Source organism: Molossus molossus, unplaced genomic scaffold, assembly GCF_014108415.1.
Source record: "Molossus molossus isolate mMolMol1 unplaced genomic scaffold, mMolMol1.p scaffold_m16_p_23, whole genome shotgun sequence".
NCBI classification, from domain to species: domain Eukaryota; kingdom Metazoa; phylum Chordata; class Mammalia; order Chiroptera; family Molossidae; genus Molossus; species Molossus molossus.
The window spans coordinates 2,201,614-2,220,864 of NW_023425359.1; the positions used below are offsets into that span (position 1 = coordinate 2,201,614).

At 51.9% G+C, this 19,251-nt stretch overlaps 1 protein-coding gene across 1 annotated transcript in view; it reads right to left on the reverse strand.

The window, feature by feature from the left end:
- NID1 (nidogen 1) overlaps positions 1-19,251 on the reverse strand; it is an 80,217-nt gene that overhangs the window by 7,029 nt on the left and 53,937 nt on the right. Inside the window, exons 13-15 of the mRNA XM_036277718.1 lie at positions 6,937-7,164; positions 5,578-5,750; positions 2,136-2,262 (exon numbers count right to left, since the gene is read on the reverse strand). Coding sequence (XP_036133611.1) covers positions 2,136-2,262; positions 5,578-5,750; positions 6,937-7,164 — 528 coding nt within the window. The remainder of the gene's footprint in view (positions 1-2,135; positions 2,263-5,577; positions 5,751-6,936; positions 7,165-19,251) is intronic.

Below are 19,251 nucleotides of genomic sequence, written 5' to 3' on the forward strand. Positions count from 1 at the left end.
ATGCCAAGCAAGTTGCTATATTTTAAAGGCCCTTTTTAAAAATCTTTATTGTTGTTGCCCTGGCCGGTTTGGCTCAGCGGTTGGAGCGTCGGCCTGCGGTCCGGAGAGACCCAGGTTCAGTTCCCGCTAAGGGCATGTACCTCGGTTGCAGTTTGTCCCCGGCCCTGGTTGGTTGTGCGGGTGGCAGCCGCTCGATGTGTCCCTTCACGTCGATGTTTCTCTCTCTCTCTCCCTTCCTTTCTCTCCCTCCCACTCTATCTGTACAAAAAAAAAAAGGAAAAATATCCTCGGGTAAAGATAAAAAATGAATAAATAAAAATAAAAATCTTTATTGTTGAAAGTATTATTCCCCCCATTGACCCCTCCTCCCCACTCCCACCCTCTTCCTGCTTTCCCCAAAAGACTGTTTGTGTCCACTGGTTGTGTGCATATGCATGTAAATTCTTTGGGTTATCTCTTCCCAGCTTCCCCACCCCCAGCCCTCTGAGGTCCTTCAGTCTGTTAAAGGTCTGTTTTTGATTTGAGTGCTTTGCGGAGGAAGCAAGATGATAGTCCAAATCAGCGTCCCCAGCACGACCCTGTTGCTGGAGTGGAAATGTCTGAGTCAGCTGTCCTTGCTAGCTCGGGGTGTGCGTGTGTGCACGCGTGTGTGTGCTGCAGAGTCAGCTGTCCTTGCTAGCACGGGTGTGTGTGTGTGTGCTGCAGAGTCAGCTGCCCTTGCTAGCACGGGTGTGCGTGTGTGCACGCGTGTGTGTGCTGCAGAGTCAGCTGTCCTTGCTAGCACGGGTGTGCGTGTGTGTGCTGCAGAGTCAGCTGTCCTTGCTAGCACGGGTGTGTGTGTGTGTGCACGCGTGTGTGTGCTGCAGAGTCAGCTGTCCTTGCTAGCTCGGGGTGTGCGTGTGTGCACGCGTGTGTGTGCTGCAGAGTCAGCTGTCCTTGCTAGCACGGGTGTGCGTGTGTGTGCTGCAGAGTCAGCTGTCCTTGCTAGCACGGGTGTGCGTGTGTGTGCTGCAGAGTCAGCTGTCCTTGCTAGCACGGGTGTGCGTGTGTGTGCTGCAGAGTCAGCTGCCCTTGCTAGCACGGGTGTGCGTGTGTGTACTGCAGAGTCCTTGCATTTTTGTTGTAATGGTTTTTGTTTTCTTGTTTGTTTGTTTTTTAATCCTCACCGGAGGATATTTTTCCATTTATCTTCAGATAGAGTGGGAGGTAGGGAGAGAGGAAGTAGAGAAACATCGATATCAGAGGGACACATCAAGTGGTCACCTCGACCAGGGCCGGGGATTAGGTATATGCCTTTGGCTGGGAATCGAACCTGTGACTCATCAGTCTGAGGGCCGACGGTCTAACCGCTGAAGCCAAACTGGCCAGGGCTGTAATGGTTTTTAATGTTGATAAAATACAACTATGTAAAAGTCTTGACTTGTTGAATGTACGCACTGAAATAATGCATACAGTCCTTGGCTTAAATACGCACCCATAAGTTAAGGAGTCCAATGTTGAGGGGTGGCCTGCACCAGCCATCGGTAACGCAATGAAAAGCGAGGGGAGTGTGTCAGAGGTCGGCCTGGTTTGCTGTACTTCCCTGGGACAGGCCGTCTGAGCTGTGCAGGGGCAGCGCGGGCACAAGAGGAGACTGGCCCCCAGGGTGAAGTGACAGCCCTTTAACTTGAACACTGTCCTGGGAACAGACTCAGTCATGGACAGTACTGGCCAGTGTGCTTGTGACCCCTTCACCTGTATGATTCGGTGCCTGTTCCCGGGGAAACGCTGATGGAGCAGGAGGAGACTGAGAACTAATTCTAGGCCCGGAGCCGGAGGGAGGACCGAATGGTTGAGTTTGGCCTTCAGTGTTCATTACAACTGGCTACAGCAGCTCTCAGGGAAGGCCACACGCACCCCATTTGTGTTTTATTCTCCTTGGACTAGCAACACATCCCGCTGAGCACTCCGATTCGGTCAGGAGTCCCCGGAGGACTCCAGAGAAGGCTGGAAGGGCAGTGCTTGAGGCCGAGGGCCCAGCCCCGCTGCAGTCGCCACAGCCTGTGAGCGACGTGCGCGATCCTCCCACTGCCCCCCAAGGGCCGCTCGGACTGCCAGAAGCAAAACCAAAGGGAAGACCCCACCCCCGTGCCCACCTTGCCGAATGATGGAGGCCGGCTCCCCGCCACGCAGACTGGCCCGCCCGATGGAAGGCTCGCTGATGTCGGTCCAGTAAACCATCTGGTCCACACAGTCGAAGGCCAGTCCGATGATGACTTTATCCTGCAAGTGCAGACCAGGGTGAGAGTGGTCCTCCCACCAGTACCCGAGCACCCCGTTTTATAAAATGTCCTCAAGACTTCTGTCCATATTAGAATGTTTATCACTGAGTTGCAGGAGTTCTTTATATAGTTCAGATAAAAGTCTTCTGTCATCTACATATGCCTGTGTGTGTGTGTGTGTGTGTGTGTGTATATTTTCTCTTGTACACAGCTTTTCTTAATAGTGTTTCTGAAGAGAAAAAGGTTTTACTTTTTATTAAATCTAATTTATTATTTTTTCTCTTATGGCTAATGCTTTTTGCATATCATCTTAAAAAAAAAATCTTTGCCTACCCGAGGGTCATTTAAAAAAGAACATAATAGCCCTGGCCGGTTTGGCTCAGCGGTTGGAGCGTCGACCTGCGGTCCAGAGAGACCCGGGTTCGGTTCCCGCTAAGGGCACGGACCTCGGTTGCAGTTTGTCCCCGGCCCTGGTTGGTCATGCGGGTGGCAACCACTCGATGTGTCCCTTCACATTGATGTTTCTCTCTCTCTCTCCCTCCCGCTCTATCTGAACAAAAAATGGAAAAATGTCCTCGGGTGAGGATAAAAAAATAAATAAATAAAAAAGAACATAATATATAAATATTGAAAAGGAAAATCTCTATTCCAAGGACTATGACTGTTAATGTAGAGAACCCTGGGGAAATCTATAAAACTATTATAACTATTTACTGAGTCCAGCAAGAGTGCAGAATACAAGGTCAATATAAAATTGTATCTACTAGCAAAAAATAAAATTAGAAAACAATAATGCTTACAGTAGCATCAAAAACAAAGTATTTAAGAGTGAATATTCTAAAATGTGCAATATTCTACACTGAATACTATAAAACAACGCAGAATAAAATTAAAGACCCAAATAAATGAAGAGATAAATTAGTTTAATGAACTATGAGATTTAATATTGCTAAAATACCAATTCTCTCTAAATAGAGTTAAAGATTCAAAGCCATCTTTATCAAAATCCCAGCAGGCTTATTTTGGGGAGGGGAGAGGGAAGGAACTGACGAGCTTACTCTAAAATGTATATGAAAATGTGGAGTAGGGATCTGGGGACCACAGAAGTGAAGGGGCAGGATGGTCTCTTGTGGGAGAACCAGGGTTATCAGCAGACATTTTTCCCTCAAGAAGTCAGGTCAAAGAGGACACAGAGACCCTTACCTTGCACCACATACAAGAATTAACTCAAAATGAATCAAAGACCTCAATGTGAGAGCTAAACTATAAAACACTTAGAGGAGCCCTGGCCGGTTTGGCTCAGCGGTTGGAGCGTCGGCCTGCGGTACAGAGACCCGGGTTCGGTTCCCGCTAGGGGCACGTACCTCGGTTGCAGTTTGTCCCCGGCCCTGGTTGGTCGTGCGGGTGGCAGCCACTCGATGTGTCCCTTCGCGTCGATGTTTCTCTCTCTCTCTCTCTCTTCCTCTCTCTCCCTCCCACTCTATCTGAACAAAAAATGGAAAAGTGTCCTCGGGTGAGGATAAAAAAAAAAAAACACTTAGAGGAAAACACAGGACGGAGTCTCATAACATTGAATTTGCCAGTGATTTCCTGGATATGACATCAAAAACAAAAATAGATAAATTGAACTTTATCAAAATTAAAAATATTTGTGCGTGAAAGGACACAATCAACAGAGTGAAAGGCGCTCAGTGAAAGGGAGAAAATATTTGCAAAACATGTACCTGATAAGGGGTTAATATCTATAATATACAAAGAACTCTTACAACTCAATAATGTCAACAGCAAAAAACAACCCAATTACAAATGGGCAGAGGATATAAAGAAACATTTTTCCAAAGAGGACACATGAATGATCTTCAAGTGCCTGAGGTGCTCAACATCACCAATCATTAGAGGAACGCGAATCAAACCCACAGTGATATGTCATTTCACATCGACTGGGACGGCTACTATTAAAAACCAGAAAATTATTAAGTGCTGGCAAGGTGGTAAAGAAATCGGAACCTCTGTGCTCTGCTGGTGGGAATGTGAAATGGTGCAGCTGCTAAGGAAAACAGTACTGCTGTTCCTCAAAAAATTAATAATAGAATTAACATATGATTTAGCAATTCAACATCTGGGTTCTATCCAAAAGAAGGGAAAGCAGGGACTCAAACAAATATTTGTGTACCTGTGTTCATAGCAGCACTATTCCCCACAGCCAAAAGGTGGAAGCAATCCATGCCCAATGACGGATGAATGAATACAATGTGGCATGTCCATATAATGGAATATTAGCCAGCCTTAAAAAAGAGGGAAATTCTGACACAGGCCACAACACAGATGAAACTTGAAGACATTATGCTAAGTGAAGTGAGCCAGTTACAAGAGGACAAATACTGTGTGGTTCCACTTACATAAGATGCTTAGAATAGGCAGATTCATAGAGACAGAAAGCAGAAAGGTGGTTGCTAGGGAGAGGGGGAGGAGGGTTATGGGCATAAAATGTCAGTGTCAGATGATGAAAAAGTTGTGGAAATAGATTGTGATGATGGTTGTACACATTGTGGGTGTACTTTATACCACTGAGCATACACTTAAAAATTATTAATGTGGCCCTGGTTAGCGTGGCTCGGTTGGTTGGCATGTCATCCCATGTACCAGAAGGTTACTGGTTCAATTCCCGGTCAGGGCACAGGCCCAGGTTTGCGGCTCGATCCCAAGTGGGGGCATGCAGAGGCAGCCGATTGATGTTTCGAATTCACATCGATGTTTTTCTCTCTCTCTCCCTTCCTCTTTCTCTAAAAATCAATAAAAAACTTTAAAAATTAAAAAAGTAAAATAAAAACAAATTCAAATGGTAATAAATAAATACAGAAGGCACAGTGGATACACCCTCCCACCTCCACTTGCTGCTTTTCAGAGCCACTCGGACATTTAGCCCTCCCCTTGGTCCTGGGGGAACACGTTCCCAGAGAACCAGCCGCACCCACTCTGAGTGTGTGCTGCAGGCTGCACAGGAAGAAAGGGACCACCCCTCCAGGGTTTCAGTTTCACGAGGCAACGGCACCGCGATCACTCACATTTCGTCCGGCAAACACTGCGTGCCGAGCACCGTTTGCAGCCCACTGTGGGGCAGACACCTCCATGGACTGGACAGACCGTCTACACTCTTGGTGGGAAGGCACACGTCCGACCCAGAGCGCATACCCTGCCTGCTGCGTCAGCAGTGCTGAGAGACAAGCCGGTCACGGAGACAGCGCGGCCGGGACTGCACCCTGCTCGTCTCTCCAGGTCTCCCAGGTGTCACCAGGTGCGACCCGCCAGCACTCACCGGGGCATGCAGCAAAGCCTTGGCTTCCGCCTTCTTCATGGTGCTTCCCTCCAGCGGGAGGCGCTCTATCTTCCCAGTCTGGGCGAAGAGTAAGTGGGTCCCGGGGGGCAGAGGGATCACTTCGGGAGGAACTGAGGGTCCGTGGTGAATCGGGGGAGCCACGGTGCTCAGACCTGGGGGCAGAGGGGCAGTGAGGAAGGCCTGCGTGCAGCAGGAATGCACACCCGCGCACACCCGTGCACACGCCAGTTCACGTCCCCTTTGTGACGCCACAGACCACAGGCGCACAATGACCATTTTACATCTGAAAGCGCGGGAGCAAAAAGGCCTCAAAAAGCATTTGTGAAGAGGATAACGCAGGGCTGAGCGTAACATTAAAGGTCAGATGGGAAAAAGGGCCCAGCCTCCCCCTTACTAGAAACAGAGGTCACCGTGCTGTGCACACCTGCTCTGGATGGACCACACAGCGAGCCTACCAGCGGCACACGGCACCTGAACGCCCTGCCACGGAGCTCACAGGAACTCACGTGCAGAAAAGGCTGCTGAGCTCTGTAGACTGTCAGAGTGAACTTGCCACGTGCCCTGTCCCACAGGGGGCGGTCTCCTACCCACGGCAGCAACATGCAACCTCTGGGTTTGCCAGAGTCACAGCAACCAGGGGCTGATGCTCCTTCGGGTTCATTTTGCCTCCTAACTGCTGGCGGGGACGCAGGGCACGGCTCCCTGGCTCACCTGACAGTGTCCCAGGAGGGGCCAGGCAGCCTGTGCTGCAGGGTAAGGGGCATGGAACAGGTGTCAGGGAACCTGGGTTCCACTGCTACGGCGGTCACAGAACCAGCTTTGCTCTCTGCATCCTAAATGACCTACAACTGTGAAGGAGGCAGGTGTCCCAGGGCGAGAACCATTCCCAGCGCCTGAGAAAGCAAGGCCCAGGGTTTCTACCGTCCCTGCAAGGTCTCAGTGCAGAGACGGGGGCAGGCCAGGCCGCCCGCAGCAGGGAGTTCACCAGGGGGCACACACCGCTATCGGGGGTACACACCACTATCAGCGCCAGTACTGCCGCAGCGGGCCACTGGCATTTGCACAGAGCAGGAGGAGAAGGGGTAAGACGGGCAAGGGGGGAGGGGGGAGGTGGACAGCAGTGGGGTGAATGTTGAGGGAGACAGCCAAGAGGGGTACAGAGGGGAGAAAGGGAGGGAATGGGGTTCCAGCCAGGCGAGCTTTCGGGATTTAGGGCAGCAGAAAGTGCCACCTGTGCCTGTGCAGGCCCCACCAGAGATGTGCACAGGCTCTGGGGGGTCTGGTCACCCTCAGGCCTTTCTGAGGTCCAAGCCCAAGCACCTGCTGCCCCCAACTTACAGGGGGGCCTCATCCCGGGCCTGGTCCTGGTGCCCTCCAGCTCACGGCCGTCGCGGTCCACGCACCAGCAGTAGCCGGTGCTGCCATGGCACTGGGTGGGCACATAGTTCCCGTGCTGGTCGCACTCCGGGACAAACATCCCCAGGGGCAGGGGTCGCTGTGGGCCCGCCACGCCTGCCGCCCCGAGGATGTGCTCTCGCTCCAGCTGGCAGCGCGTCTTCTCCACTTCTGTCAGAGACAAGCAGAGGGGAGACGTCAGCCGCCCGGGGCTCGCCGCCTGATCTGCACCCAGAGCTGCCTGTCGCCACCGGGTGGTTGTACTAAGTTTTTAAAATTTAAATCATCCGTATTATTTAATAGACTTAATAGTCAGGAAGATTGTATTTATATTTTCTTTTTTCCCCTAGGCAATTGTTCTTTTAAAGATAAAATGAGCCATTTTAAGTGATTGATTCAGTGGCTTTTAGTACAGTCACCTAGCGCCAGGTCTCCTCTGGCAAAGGAAGCCCACTCCTGGGCAGTGGCTTCCCCGCCCCCACACCACCACTCTGCTCTGCACACGTCATATAAATGGAATCGCACAACACGTGAGCACTTGTGTCTGGCTGCTCTCACTGAGCAGAATGTTTCCAAGGCTAATTCAGGTTGTAGCCATGTTATCAGTACTTCCTTCCTTTTTGCGGCTGAACAACATTCTATTGTACGGCCCCACCACATTCTGTCTGTCCATTCATGAGTTGATGGACAGCACAGAAATTTGTTTTAAATTTTTCTTAAATTTGTCTGTTTATCATTCAGGCTTCTTGACCCCCCACATTCAGTCACGATCTATGATCTGGGGACCGAAGGCACAGGGTACACTTGCCGACGTGTATTTCCCTTCAATGACACACTCGTGTTTGGCACGAAACCCAGCCGCCTAACTGTGCAACTCAGACCCCAAAGCAGGAAATACTTCTGAATCTGTGGGGAATTGCTGATAACAAGCTATGGCCTGGAATAATCAAGTCCCAAATCCTAGGCAGAACTGTAGCTGGTTTCACACACAGCTAGTCGGTCACCACAGGGGCCAGGCCAGCGGTGCCCAGACACTGGTGGGAACAACACTGATACATTCACCCGAATGGAACCTGTCAGCCGCTGGTCTCTTCCAGCCTCTCTATGTGCTGTTCACCGTGTGATGCCCGCCCCGTCTCTTCCCCAGTTCATCCTTCAAACTCTGCTTCTGCATGTCTTCCCTTCCTCCCAGCTCCTCCACCTGCAGCTCTGTCACAGGGACACTTCCTGCCCGGCCTCCCTGGGCGGGCTCCAGACTCCAAGGGCAGCAAGTGACTGCATCACCTGGACTCGGGAAGCACCTGCTGGGTGGGCGTGGGAATGCCACAGGATGGCTCTCAGGGCGGCCTCGGGCACTGGCAGTCTGCACGGAAGGGAACCGTGATCACAGCTACTGTCCAGCCACCGAGTCTCAACGGAGGGGCCCGGGACACAGCACACCGGGCGGAGAGCAAAGGAGCATCCAAGTGCTGTTCTTGACCTTCACGGGAAGGTCATGGCTATGCAGACCTAGGGCAGAGCTCACCGACTTCTGTCAGGGCAGAAGTCCGGGTTCTCAGCTGTGTGGGACCTACAGTCTGTCACAGCTACTCAGCTTGGCGGTTACGGCACCATAGCAACGAAGTTTAGCACATAAATGAATGAGTGTTGTAATAAAACCTTATGAAAACGAGCACGAGGCCGGCTTGGGCCAGGGGGGACTGCAGCTGTCAGCCTCTGCTCTACGGCATCAGTTACGTTAGGGGGACGTTTCATATAAACATGTTAATTCGTGTACTAACATTTTACTACATTAGTGTTTTAATATACATTAGAATAATAGAATATATAATATGTTTTCACAGAGTTTTTCTCTGAGAAATGTTTTTTAAATCCTCACCCAAGGATATTTTTCCATTTATCTTCAGATAGAGTGGGAGGGAGGGAGATAGAGAGAGAGAAGAAACATCGACGTGATAGAGCCTCATCGACTGGTTGCCTCCTGCACGACCCCAACCATGGCCAGGACCACACCACAACCAAGGTCAGTGCCCTTAACCGGAATTGAACCTGCAACTCTTTGGTCCATGGGCCGATGCTCTAACCGCTGAGCTGAACTGGCCAGGGCCTGAGGTGTGTTTTGATGCCCAGTCCCAGCAGGCCTGGTGTAATCTCGGGCCTGTTGAGGATGCTGGTCAGGCTGTGACCTCAGCAGCAGGGCAGCAATGGCAGCAGGACCTGACCTCACAGTGATGCTGTGAGGCGGAGCACGGCAGACGACACACACAGATGTACCCTTCAGTTCTGCACTCACGTTCCCTGTGACTGGGTCTGCACAGACGGACCATTCAGCTGTGCACTCACGCTCCCCGCGACTGTGTCTGCACAGGCGGACCCTTCAGCTGTGCACTCATGCTCCCCGCGACTGTGTCTGCACAGGCGGACCCTTCAGCTGTGCACTCACGCTCCCCGCGACTGTGTCTGCACAGGCGGACCCTTCAGCTCTGCACTCACGCTCCCCGCGACTGTGTCTGCACAGGCGGACCCTTCAGCTGTGCACTCACGCTCCCCGCGACTGTGTCTGCACAGGCGGACCCTTCAGCTCTGCACTCACACTCCCCGCGACTGTGTCTGCACAGGCGGACCCTTCAGCTGTGCACTCATGCTCCCCGCGACTGTGTCTGCACAGGCGGACCCTTCAGCTGTGCACTCACGCTCCCCGCGACTGTGTCTGCACAGGCGGACCCTTCAGCTCTGCACTCACGCTCCCCGCGACTGTGTCTGCACAGGCGGACCCTTCAGCTGTGCACTCACGCTCCCCGCGACTGTGTCTGCACAGGCGGACCCTTCAGCTGTGCACTCATGCTCCCCGCGACTGTGTCTGCACAGGCGGACCCTTCAGCTCTGCGCTCACGCTCCCTGCGACTGTGTCTGCACAGGCGGACCCTTCAGCTCTGCGCTCACGCTCCCCGCGACTGTGTCTGCACAGGCGGACCCTTCAGCTCTGCGCTCACGCTCCCCGCGACTGTGTCTGCACAGGCGGACCCTTCAGCTCTGCACTCACGCTCCCCGCAACTGTGTCTGCACAGGCGGACCTTTCAGCTCTGCACTCACGCTCCCTGCGACTGTGTCTGCACAGGCGGACCCTTCAGCTCTGCGCTCACGCTCCCTGCGACTGTGTCTGCACAGGCGGACCCTTCAGCTCTGCACTCACGCTCCCTGCGACTGTGTCTGCACAGGCGGACCCTTCAGCTCTGCACTCACGCTCCCTGTGAGTAGCTCCACAGGCCTTCAGTGACAGTCAGTACACATGCTACCAATAGAAATTTAAAGTATTTTATGTTTGTGTTGCCAATTCTCACGTCCGCCTGCTGAACATGACTGCCCCTTGACAAGAGCAGCGAGCCTGCCAGAGAAAGTGCACCTGTCAAGGGAACGCTGGGTATGCTTCCTCTCTTGTCCCAAAGGCTAATGTTAAAATAACAAAACATATTTGATGTAGGAAGAGTCAAACAAAGCTAGAAATAAGCCATCTGGTGAAGAACAAAAATGTTTTGTTTTGTTCACTCTTGGACACAGAATTTGTTTACTTCCTCAATATCTCACATTTGTACAGGGTTTTAGTTTCCAAATAACCTGTCTCCATTCATGTTTCACGTAATTCTCACTATAACCCTATGCAACAGGCAACCATGCTTTTTACACCAAGCGAGGGAACGGAAGCTCCGACGGCTGAAGGGGCCAGAGCACAGCTGAGTGGCTCAGCTCAGGCTAAGAACAGGGTCTTTGGGTTCTCGGCCCAGCCCCCCACCTCTCTGCACCCACATGCCCAGTGCCCAGGATGGCTCACACACTGAAGACATTATCAACGGCGATATACGCACGTTAGCGCAACACATTCGCCAACGCTGTCTGGCCCACAGGCTCCCTTCCCTCCCGTCCGTTCACTCGCTGCCTCTCCTGTAGGAGGCTTGTCTGAGCACCGTCCCCCAAACCTTTGAGGGGGTAGGGCTGCTCCACCGTACGTGGCTGACAATTTTGTGTTAACATGGTGTTTGGCCAACATTCAAAATCTCAAGTGGTCTGCAATTGACAGTGGAACTTCTAAGTGCTGTGACTTGAATTTATAAAAAGAAAGGCAAAACCTCCACTGTGATTCTGGAAATTCGAGTGTTTTGGAAGCTGTGACATCGTTGGTTTCCCTGGGATGGGCTCTCAGCCTGGCAGCAGGCAGTGGGGGCAGCTCCAGTGGGGCTCAGGCCCCAGGGAAGTTTACGGGCCCGGTGGACGGGGGGCAGGGGACGGGGCAACAGAGAAGCATTTCCTGGCCATGTTTCTGGTTGGTATTTCGATGACCAGGCAAGCTTCTTCTGACTCATCTAGTTTGAGCTGCTGGGGGAAAAGCATTCAAGACCTAGTACTTACCTGAGAACAGCAGGAAGTCTGGGGTGACTTCTCTCAAGGTTGGGGACAGACAGAAGGAGAGGAAAATGAAACCAAGGGAGACATCAGAAAAAAATACATTTTCAATCTCTTGATTTGTTTCCCATTTCCTTGCCTTATTAAACGTCCTTCTCTGTGTTAACTGAAACACACACTTGCAGCGCCTGCTCCACGCCTGGTGGAGGAACTTGGGAGGCAGCGTTGGTTCGGCTCCTCTGGCACAGCCGGCCGTGGCACCCGCTCCCAGCGGCCGCGGCTCCTGGTCGCTCTGCACACGCACCGCAGTCCGGCTCACACGGCCCGAACGAGGCCTACAGCGCTGCCGTGGGTTCAGACTGCTGGCTCGTGGGCTCGTCGGCTCCAGAGGGACGCTGACTAGCCCAAGATTGCCAAATTCCCCAGAGTGAGAATTTACCAGTAAAGGAGACAATGTCAGTCTGATGGGGTCTTTATCTTTGCATTTCTAGGTGTTTACTAAAAACACCAGCACCACTACTAAGGATAATGATGATGATGAAGACACCTCTGCTTAGGAACTCTCCTCCAGTTCCTCCCTGACACTTATGCCCAGTCCCGATGGGACAGAGGGGAAGGAGGATGCCCGAGCGGGGGAGTGAACCAGCACCTAGAACAGGGAAACCGCAGGCGAAGGCGGACAGTCTCCTGGGCCCCTCGCGGTGCCGGTCCCCTAGGCTGCAAAAACCAGGCCATTCAGGACATTTCTCAGATCAGGAGCCCATGGCCCCTTGACCCCTGACTGCATTTGTGTTGTAAACATTCACTGCGGGCAACAGGGGTCAGAGCTGGTAGGACAGGTCTGGAGTTCCCAGGACCCCATCGGGGTGCACAGTGTGAGTGGCTGGCGGGGTCCGGACAGGCTGCAGCGGGTGCAGAGAGGACAGCGCCGAGGCCGCCTTGGTCAAAGGCTGGCCTGACCCCAAGCAGGACAAACCTGTGTGTCCCTAACAGGCACCGCACGTGGCTGAGCCCAGCAGCCTGGGCGCAGAGCTGCACGACCTAAGGCTGAGGGTTTCCGGCTGAGTGGAGGGGGGATGAGAAGCCGGGAAGCTCAGGGTGCTGGTGAGGGGGCTGACACATGCTCCCTGGGGTTTAGGCCAGAGAACTCGGAGAGAGACAGGGCGGAGGAGCTGCAAGGCTCAGCGATGCCGCAGGACCGGAAACGAGGCCGAGAGAACTGGGAGGCCGGGAATGGTCAGGCAGAGGGGCCGCAGCGGCCTGGCTTTCAGGATCCTCCACAGCCCGACCACCCCTGGCTGCCTAACCACCGCTCCTCCTCATTATTCTGCCCTCTCTCCTGTTCCAATGCTACCCATCCTGCAAGGCCAAGTCTCTGACGGGGTCCCCAGCCCCTGGGTACACTCACAGATTCACGAGGGTCTCGAGCATTCCCATTTCCTGCCCAGTGATGGTGTAAACTCCTCCCCGGCACAGACCTTACTGTTCATGCGGGGAGCACAGTGGCCGGCGCGCAACAGGTGCTTGAGAAACGCTCACAGTTGATCCTGGCTGTGTTACCAGCGAGCCAGGTGCTCCATCCACTGAATGAGACTATCGTCCACCAGCATCACACCAGCCAGCGAAGGGGAAACCAGAGTGTGGTGTCCTGGACACCAAACGGATGCATTGTGGTGGGAGGGAAGGCGCGATCAGCCGTACCAAGTGCTACTAAGAAAGGTGAGGCCTGATGTCTGCGCACGTGAGCCCCTCGGGGCTTCCTGGAGAGCTCCAGGTCGGGGTGTGGGCACAGGTCAGGGTGTGGGCACAGGTCGGGGTGTGGGCACAGGTCGGGGTGTGGGCACAGGTCGGGGTGTGGGCACAGGTCGGGGTGTGGGCACAGGTCGGGGTGTGGGCACAGGTCGGGGTGTGGGCACAGGTCGGGGTGTGGGCACAGGTCGGGGTGTGGGCACAGGTCGGGGTGTGGGCACAGGTCGGGGTGTGGGCACAGCGCAGTGCAGTGGTTCCAGGGGCAACAGGACTCTGGGAAGGAGGTAACTGCCTAGTTTTAGAATCTAATTACATACAGACTAACTAACCCCAAAATCCATGGAAACATCAACAATAAAATGAGCTGACAAGATAGTGCTATGAACCCCAGACACAGGCAGGTGCCACCACACCAGCAGCCACAGCCGGTGTCAGTGCCTGTGTGAGAGCGGAGGGAGGCAGCAGGCATCTGACAGTCCTGGGAACAGGAGAACCCCAAAGAGTTAACGCTCAAAGAGAAAGCAGCGCAGAGCAGAGCTGGAAACAGCGCGGGAGCTCGGAGGGTTTCCCACTCCACTTGGGACGCAAAGCCAAGAGGCTGGAAGGTGTAGCCTCCAGGACGGCTCAACGCGGATCTGGCTGGCAGGGCCAGAGAAAGAGCTGGGAACAGAAGCGAAATTCACAGGATGGAGACAACAGAGATGAGGAGAGACATCTGGAAGCAGGTTGGGGAGGGAACACAGCCAGTAAACCTCAAAAGTAAGTGGACATATTTTTAAAAACTTCACCAAAAGTCCCAGCCAGCGTGGTTCTGTTGACGGAGCCTCATCCCTTGCACTGAAAGGTTGCTGGTTCAATACCCAGTTAGGGAATGTACTTGGGTTCCACTGGGGAGCTTACAGAAGGCAAACAATAGATTTCCCTCTTTCACATCAATGTCTGTCTCTTCGTCTCTTTCTCCCTCTCTCCCACTCTCTCCTCCCTCCCCTCCTCTCTCTAAGCATGTCCTCAGGTGAGGATTAAAAAAAAAATTTAACCAAAAGAACAAAAGAGGAAGCTGAGCGTAGTTATAAAACTATATGAACCAAGCTTCTTTTAGAAAGTTCAGGAAAACAAAACTTCACATGAAAACAAGCAACAGTAAAGCGTGGAGGTCAAATCCAATACAAAGTTACAATAAGAAAAAGGATAATAAGGAGAAAAACAACCATCCGGCAAAGAAAGCTAGCAGAAAAGATGCTAACAAACAGATCGAAACTGCAACCTTCTATTATTTCAAAATAAGCAAAAAGAGTAAGAAAATGATATAAGACATGAAGAAAACAAAATGAATCAGAGTCTGAAAAACTAAAAAATGAGGCAACAAAATTCAGGAAAGAAGTACAAATAAAAGATCATGTCAGAAAATTAGACTAAAGTAGAAGGAACATAAAAGTGAATAAACAGAGGAGACTACGCTTGAAGAGAAGCAGAAGGTGGGGTGAGGAAAATGTTTAAAGCCAAAAAGAAATGCGATAAAATGGATTCGAGAAAGGTACGAAGACCGGAGACAGGCAAAGAAGGTTTGATATGTAAAATGCGAGCCCCGAAGAAGCAAAACAAAGTGAGGAAAGAGAACAACACTAAAACTGCAATTCAAGAAAATATTCCTGAAATTAAAAAAAAAAAAAAAAAAAGACTGAAATGACCAATTGAAAAAGCACACAGTATAACTACCAATATTGACCCAGAATGACCAAAGCCAAGCCATATTCTAGTAAAACTATTGAACTTTTGAAGGGAATGATGGAAGATAACGAAAAAAATCATTCAGGCATCTAGGTAAAATGGGGGAAAGTATCTTCAGATTATCATTTGAGTTTTTTACTGTCATGCTTTATATCAGAAGAAATTTGAGACAGTCAAGGAAAGAAAGTGAACCAAGGAATATTGTTTCCACGAGCCCTTTCTGAGGAATAGACCAGAGAAAAAGCTCTTGACAATCAAATAACATTGACATAAGGATTGGTAACTGGCAATACATTTGTAGTTACTTGTTGAACTAAGACTAAATGAGGGCTGAAAGGGAGAGAATACAGTATGTAATGGTTATATGCTCAGGCAATGCAGGTATAACCTTACAGATAGGGGGAGGGGATGCCGAGAGCAGATGCAAAAGGGTTTCCATCGTTCTCAGAAATCAGTGTTAGCGTTCTTGTTCTCAGACTGTTAGTGTAGAAAGTCAGTAAGGAATCATGGTCTACTCTTAATCTTGTCATCCACTGTGCCCTTGGCAGCCAGGATTCTCAGTGTGACAGAACAGAACCCCAGATACAATCTAGAAGAGGTTAAGAAAAATCCTGTAGGCGTGGATTCGAACTGGAATCACAAGGTGTTCCTAGCTCTGTCTGAGCATCCCTGCTGCTGAGATGGAGTCCTGCAATACCATCTCCCACTAAAAGGGACCAGGGCTTCATGAAGAGGGTCCCATGGCCCAAAGATGGGACTCAGAGCTACAATGGGTATAATAATTACAACCAATTGAGACCCATGAGTTTGTAGTGACATTAAAAAACTAAAAATGAATTAGTCACCTTCCATGTCTGATAAGAAATCAATCTATTATCCTGACAACTAGCCTATAAGGGAAAGACCGGGCATTTATCCTGCCTTTCCTTATGAAATGTACCACTGGGCAACGAAAGAGTCAATGAGGGGGACACTTTATAAGCACTTTAACAAATGAATAAAACACAGGACAATAGCATTAGACTGTCACCTTTTAGCCACCCAATAGAAAGGACCTATGTGATGAGCATCAAGTTCAACTCATAAATGAGAAAGAGCTGAGAGATCTAGAATCTCACCATCTGCACTCCCTAGAAATGAATGGATCCAGGCCACAATCAGAAGTGGCTCATAACACCACAACCAGGTAAGCAGACTGGCAATACTCCATCTCGTCTGGCCAAAGGACTGAACCTGAGCCTGATCGAGCCTCCGGGCCCAGCTGCCAGTCTGCAGACAGCAGGACAGAAGATCACGTGGAACAGAACGAGTGATGCCGTCAGCAAATCCAGACGGGGAAACTCAACAGTGGCCGTGCGTTTGAGAAAGGGCTGGAAGAGGGGACTACAGATAACACCAAGTCTCTAATGTCTAGGAGTGCACACATGTGACACACTAGGAAGGAATGCGAGGATGTAACTGCTGTAAAAGTCGAGTTGGTGGTTACTTGTGGGGAGAGGGAGGAGGCGGACTGGGACAGAGCATCTGGAGGGGCTTCGGGGTGTTGGTAAAGTCCTACTTATTTCCCTGTGGTTACAAGGGTCACCTTACAAGAGCCCCTTGAGCCGTACACCTGTTCTGAATGACTTTCCGTATCTGTTTATTTTACAGTAAAAAGGTAGGAAAAAGAGAGACCGGGAGAGAGGACGCACAGCGCCGGGCTGCCCCACGAGGAACCGGACTGCGAAGGCGAGGGCGGACAGGGAGGCCGCGGGGGGGAGGGGGGTGCGGGCCAGCGGCGCCTGCGCCCGTCTCAGACGAGACCTCCGAGCTGCTCTCAGCCTGGCAGCCCTCGCCGGGGGCCCGCAGCACGAAGGCCGACGTCCCCTCGGACAACAATCTGGCACATTAAACGAGGGCTGACCGGAAAATTATAATTTGTAGTTTATAAATGTTTTGATTTTATAGTTATAAAAGCAGTTGATCCCTAGATTTATCCATAATAAAAATAATCTAAGCCAACACTGGATGCCGTAAGAATGTTTTTCTTTTAAAGGGTTTTACTCAATTATGAGAAAATTTCTATAAAATTTTTTTTATACATAAAGTTCAAGAAATCTTTCTGTAAACTAAGAAGTGCTGCAGGCCTGGCTCCTCGTTTATAAACAGAGGAGTCAAGCCCAGAGCCCTCCCAGCGCTAACGAGGACATCCACGTTGTCTACCCAGGGTGTTGGAATCAAGTGCGAACTGTGAACAAACAACACGTAACAAACTGTCCTGTTAACCGGCGCCTCAGCCCGCTGTCCTCACAGCTGTATTGTCCTGAGGCCCCCTCACCCCGTGCCCCACTTTCCGCTCTTCAGTGACCTTTGTCCGTAAGGACGTGACGAGACTCTGGGGCACGACCTGGGCAGTGTGACTGACGCCCAGCGTGGACAGCGCTGGACGGGTCCACAGGCTTGGCATTTGCCCTCCAGGACCAGGCTCTGCGTCTCTAGCCGGGCACTCTGTAGACTGCTCTTGGATCCTCCAGCAGCTCCCCCACATTCCCAAGCTCTAGTCAGGGACATCCCCCAGACACTGTCAGGCAAGGCCAGCCGGGGCTGCCCTCCTCCGACATGGCCCCCATTGCCACCTCCTGGTAATCTCACACTGAGTAGTTCCCATGGCCCCATCGCCACCTCCTGGTAATCTCACACTGACTAGTTCCCATGCCCCATCTCCACCTCCTGGTAATCTCATACTGACTAGTTCCCATGGCCCCATCTTCACCTCCTGGTAATCTCATCCTGACTACTTCCCATGCCCCATCTCCACCTCCTGGTAATCTCATACTGACTAGCTCCCATGGCCCCATCTTCACCTCCTGGTAATCTCATCCTGACTACTTCCCATGGCCCCATCGTCACCTCCCGGTAATCTCACACTGACTAGTTCCCATGGCCCCATCGCCACCTCCTGGTAATCTCACACTGACCAGTTCCCATGGTCCCCCATCTCCACCTCCTGGTAATCTCACACTGACTAGTTCCCATGGTCCCCCATCTCCACCTCCTGGTAATCTCACACTGACTAGTTCCCATGGTCCCCCATCTCCACCTCCTGGTAATCTCACACTGACTAGTTCCCATGGCCCCATCGCCACCTCCTGGTAATCTCACACTGACTAGTTCCCATGGTCCCCCATCTCCACCTCCTGGTAATCTCACACTGACTAGTTCCCATGGTCCCCCATCTCCACCTCCTGGTATTCTCACACTGACTAGTTCCCATGGCCCCATCGCCACCTCCTGGTAATCTCAAACTGACTAGTTCCCATGGCCCCATCGCCACCTCCTGGTATTCTCACACTGACTAGTTCCCATGGCCCCATCGCCACCTCCTGGTAATCTCACACTGACTAGTTCCCATGGTCCCCCATCTCCAACTCCTGGTATTCTCACACTGACTAGTTCCCATGGCCCCATCGCCACCTCCTGGTATTCTCACACTGACTAGTTCCCATGGCCCCATCGCCACCTCCTGGTAATCTCAAACTGACTAGTTCCCATGGCCGCAACGCCACCTCCTGGTATTCTCACACTGACTAGTTCCCATGGCCCCATCGCCACCTCCTGGTAATCTCACACTGACTAGTTCCCTGGTCCCCCATCTCCACCTCCTGGTAATCTCACACTGACTAGTTCCCATGGTCCCCCATCTCCACCTCCTGGTAATCTCACACTGACTAGTTCCCATGGTCCCCCATCTCCACCTCCTGGTAATCTCACACTGACTAGTTCCCATGGCCCCATCGCCACCTCCTGGTAATCTCACACTGACTAGTTCCCATGGTCCCCCATCTCCACCTCCTGGTATTCTTACACTGACTAGTTCCCATGGCCCCATCGCCACCTCCTGGTAATCTCAAACTGACTAGTTCCCATGGCCCCATCTCCACCTCCTGGTAATCTCACACTGACTAGTTCCCATGGCCCCATCGCCACCTCCTGGTAATCTCACACTGACTAGTTCCCATGGTCCCCCATCTCCACCTCCTGGTATTCTCACACTGACTAGTTCCCATGGCCCCATCGCCACCTCCTGGTAATCTCAAACTGACTAGTTCCCATGGCCCCATCGCCACCTCCTGGTATTCTCACACTGACTAGTTCCCATGGCCCCATCGCCACCTCCTGGTAATCTCACACTGACTAGTTCCCATGGTCCCCCATCTCCACCTCCTGGTAATCTCACACTGACTAGTTCCCATGGTCCCCCATCTCCACCTCCTGGTAATCTCACACTGACTAGTTCCCATGGTCCCCCATCTCCACCTCCTGGTAATCTCACACTGACTAGTTCCCATGGCCCCATCGCCACCTCCTGGTAATCTCACACTGACTAGTTCCCATGGTCCCCCA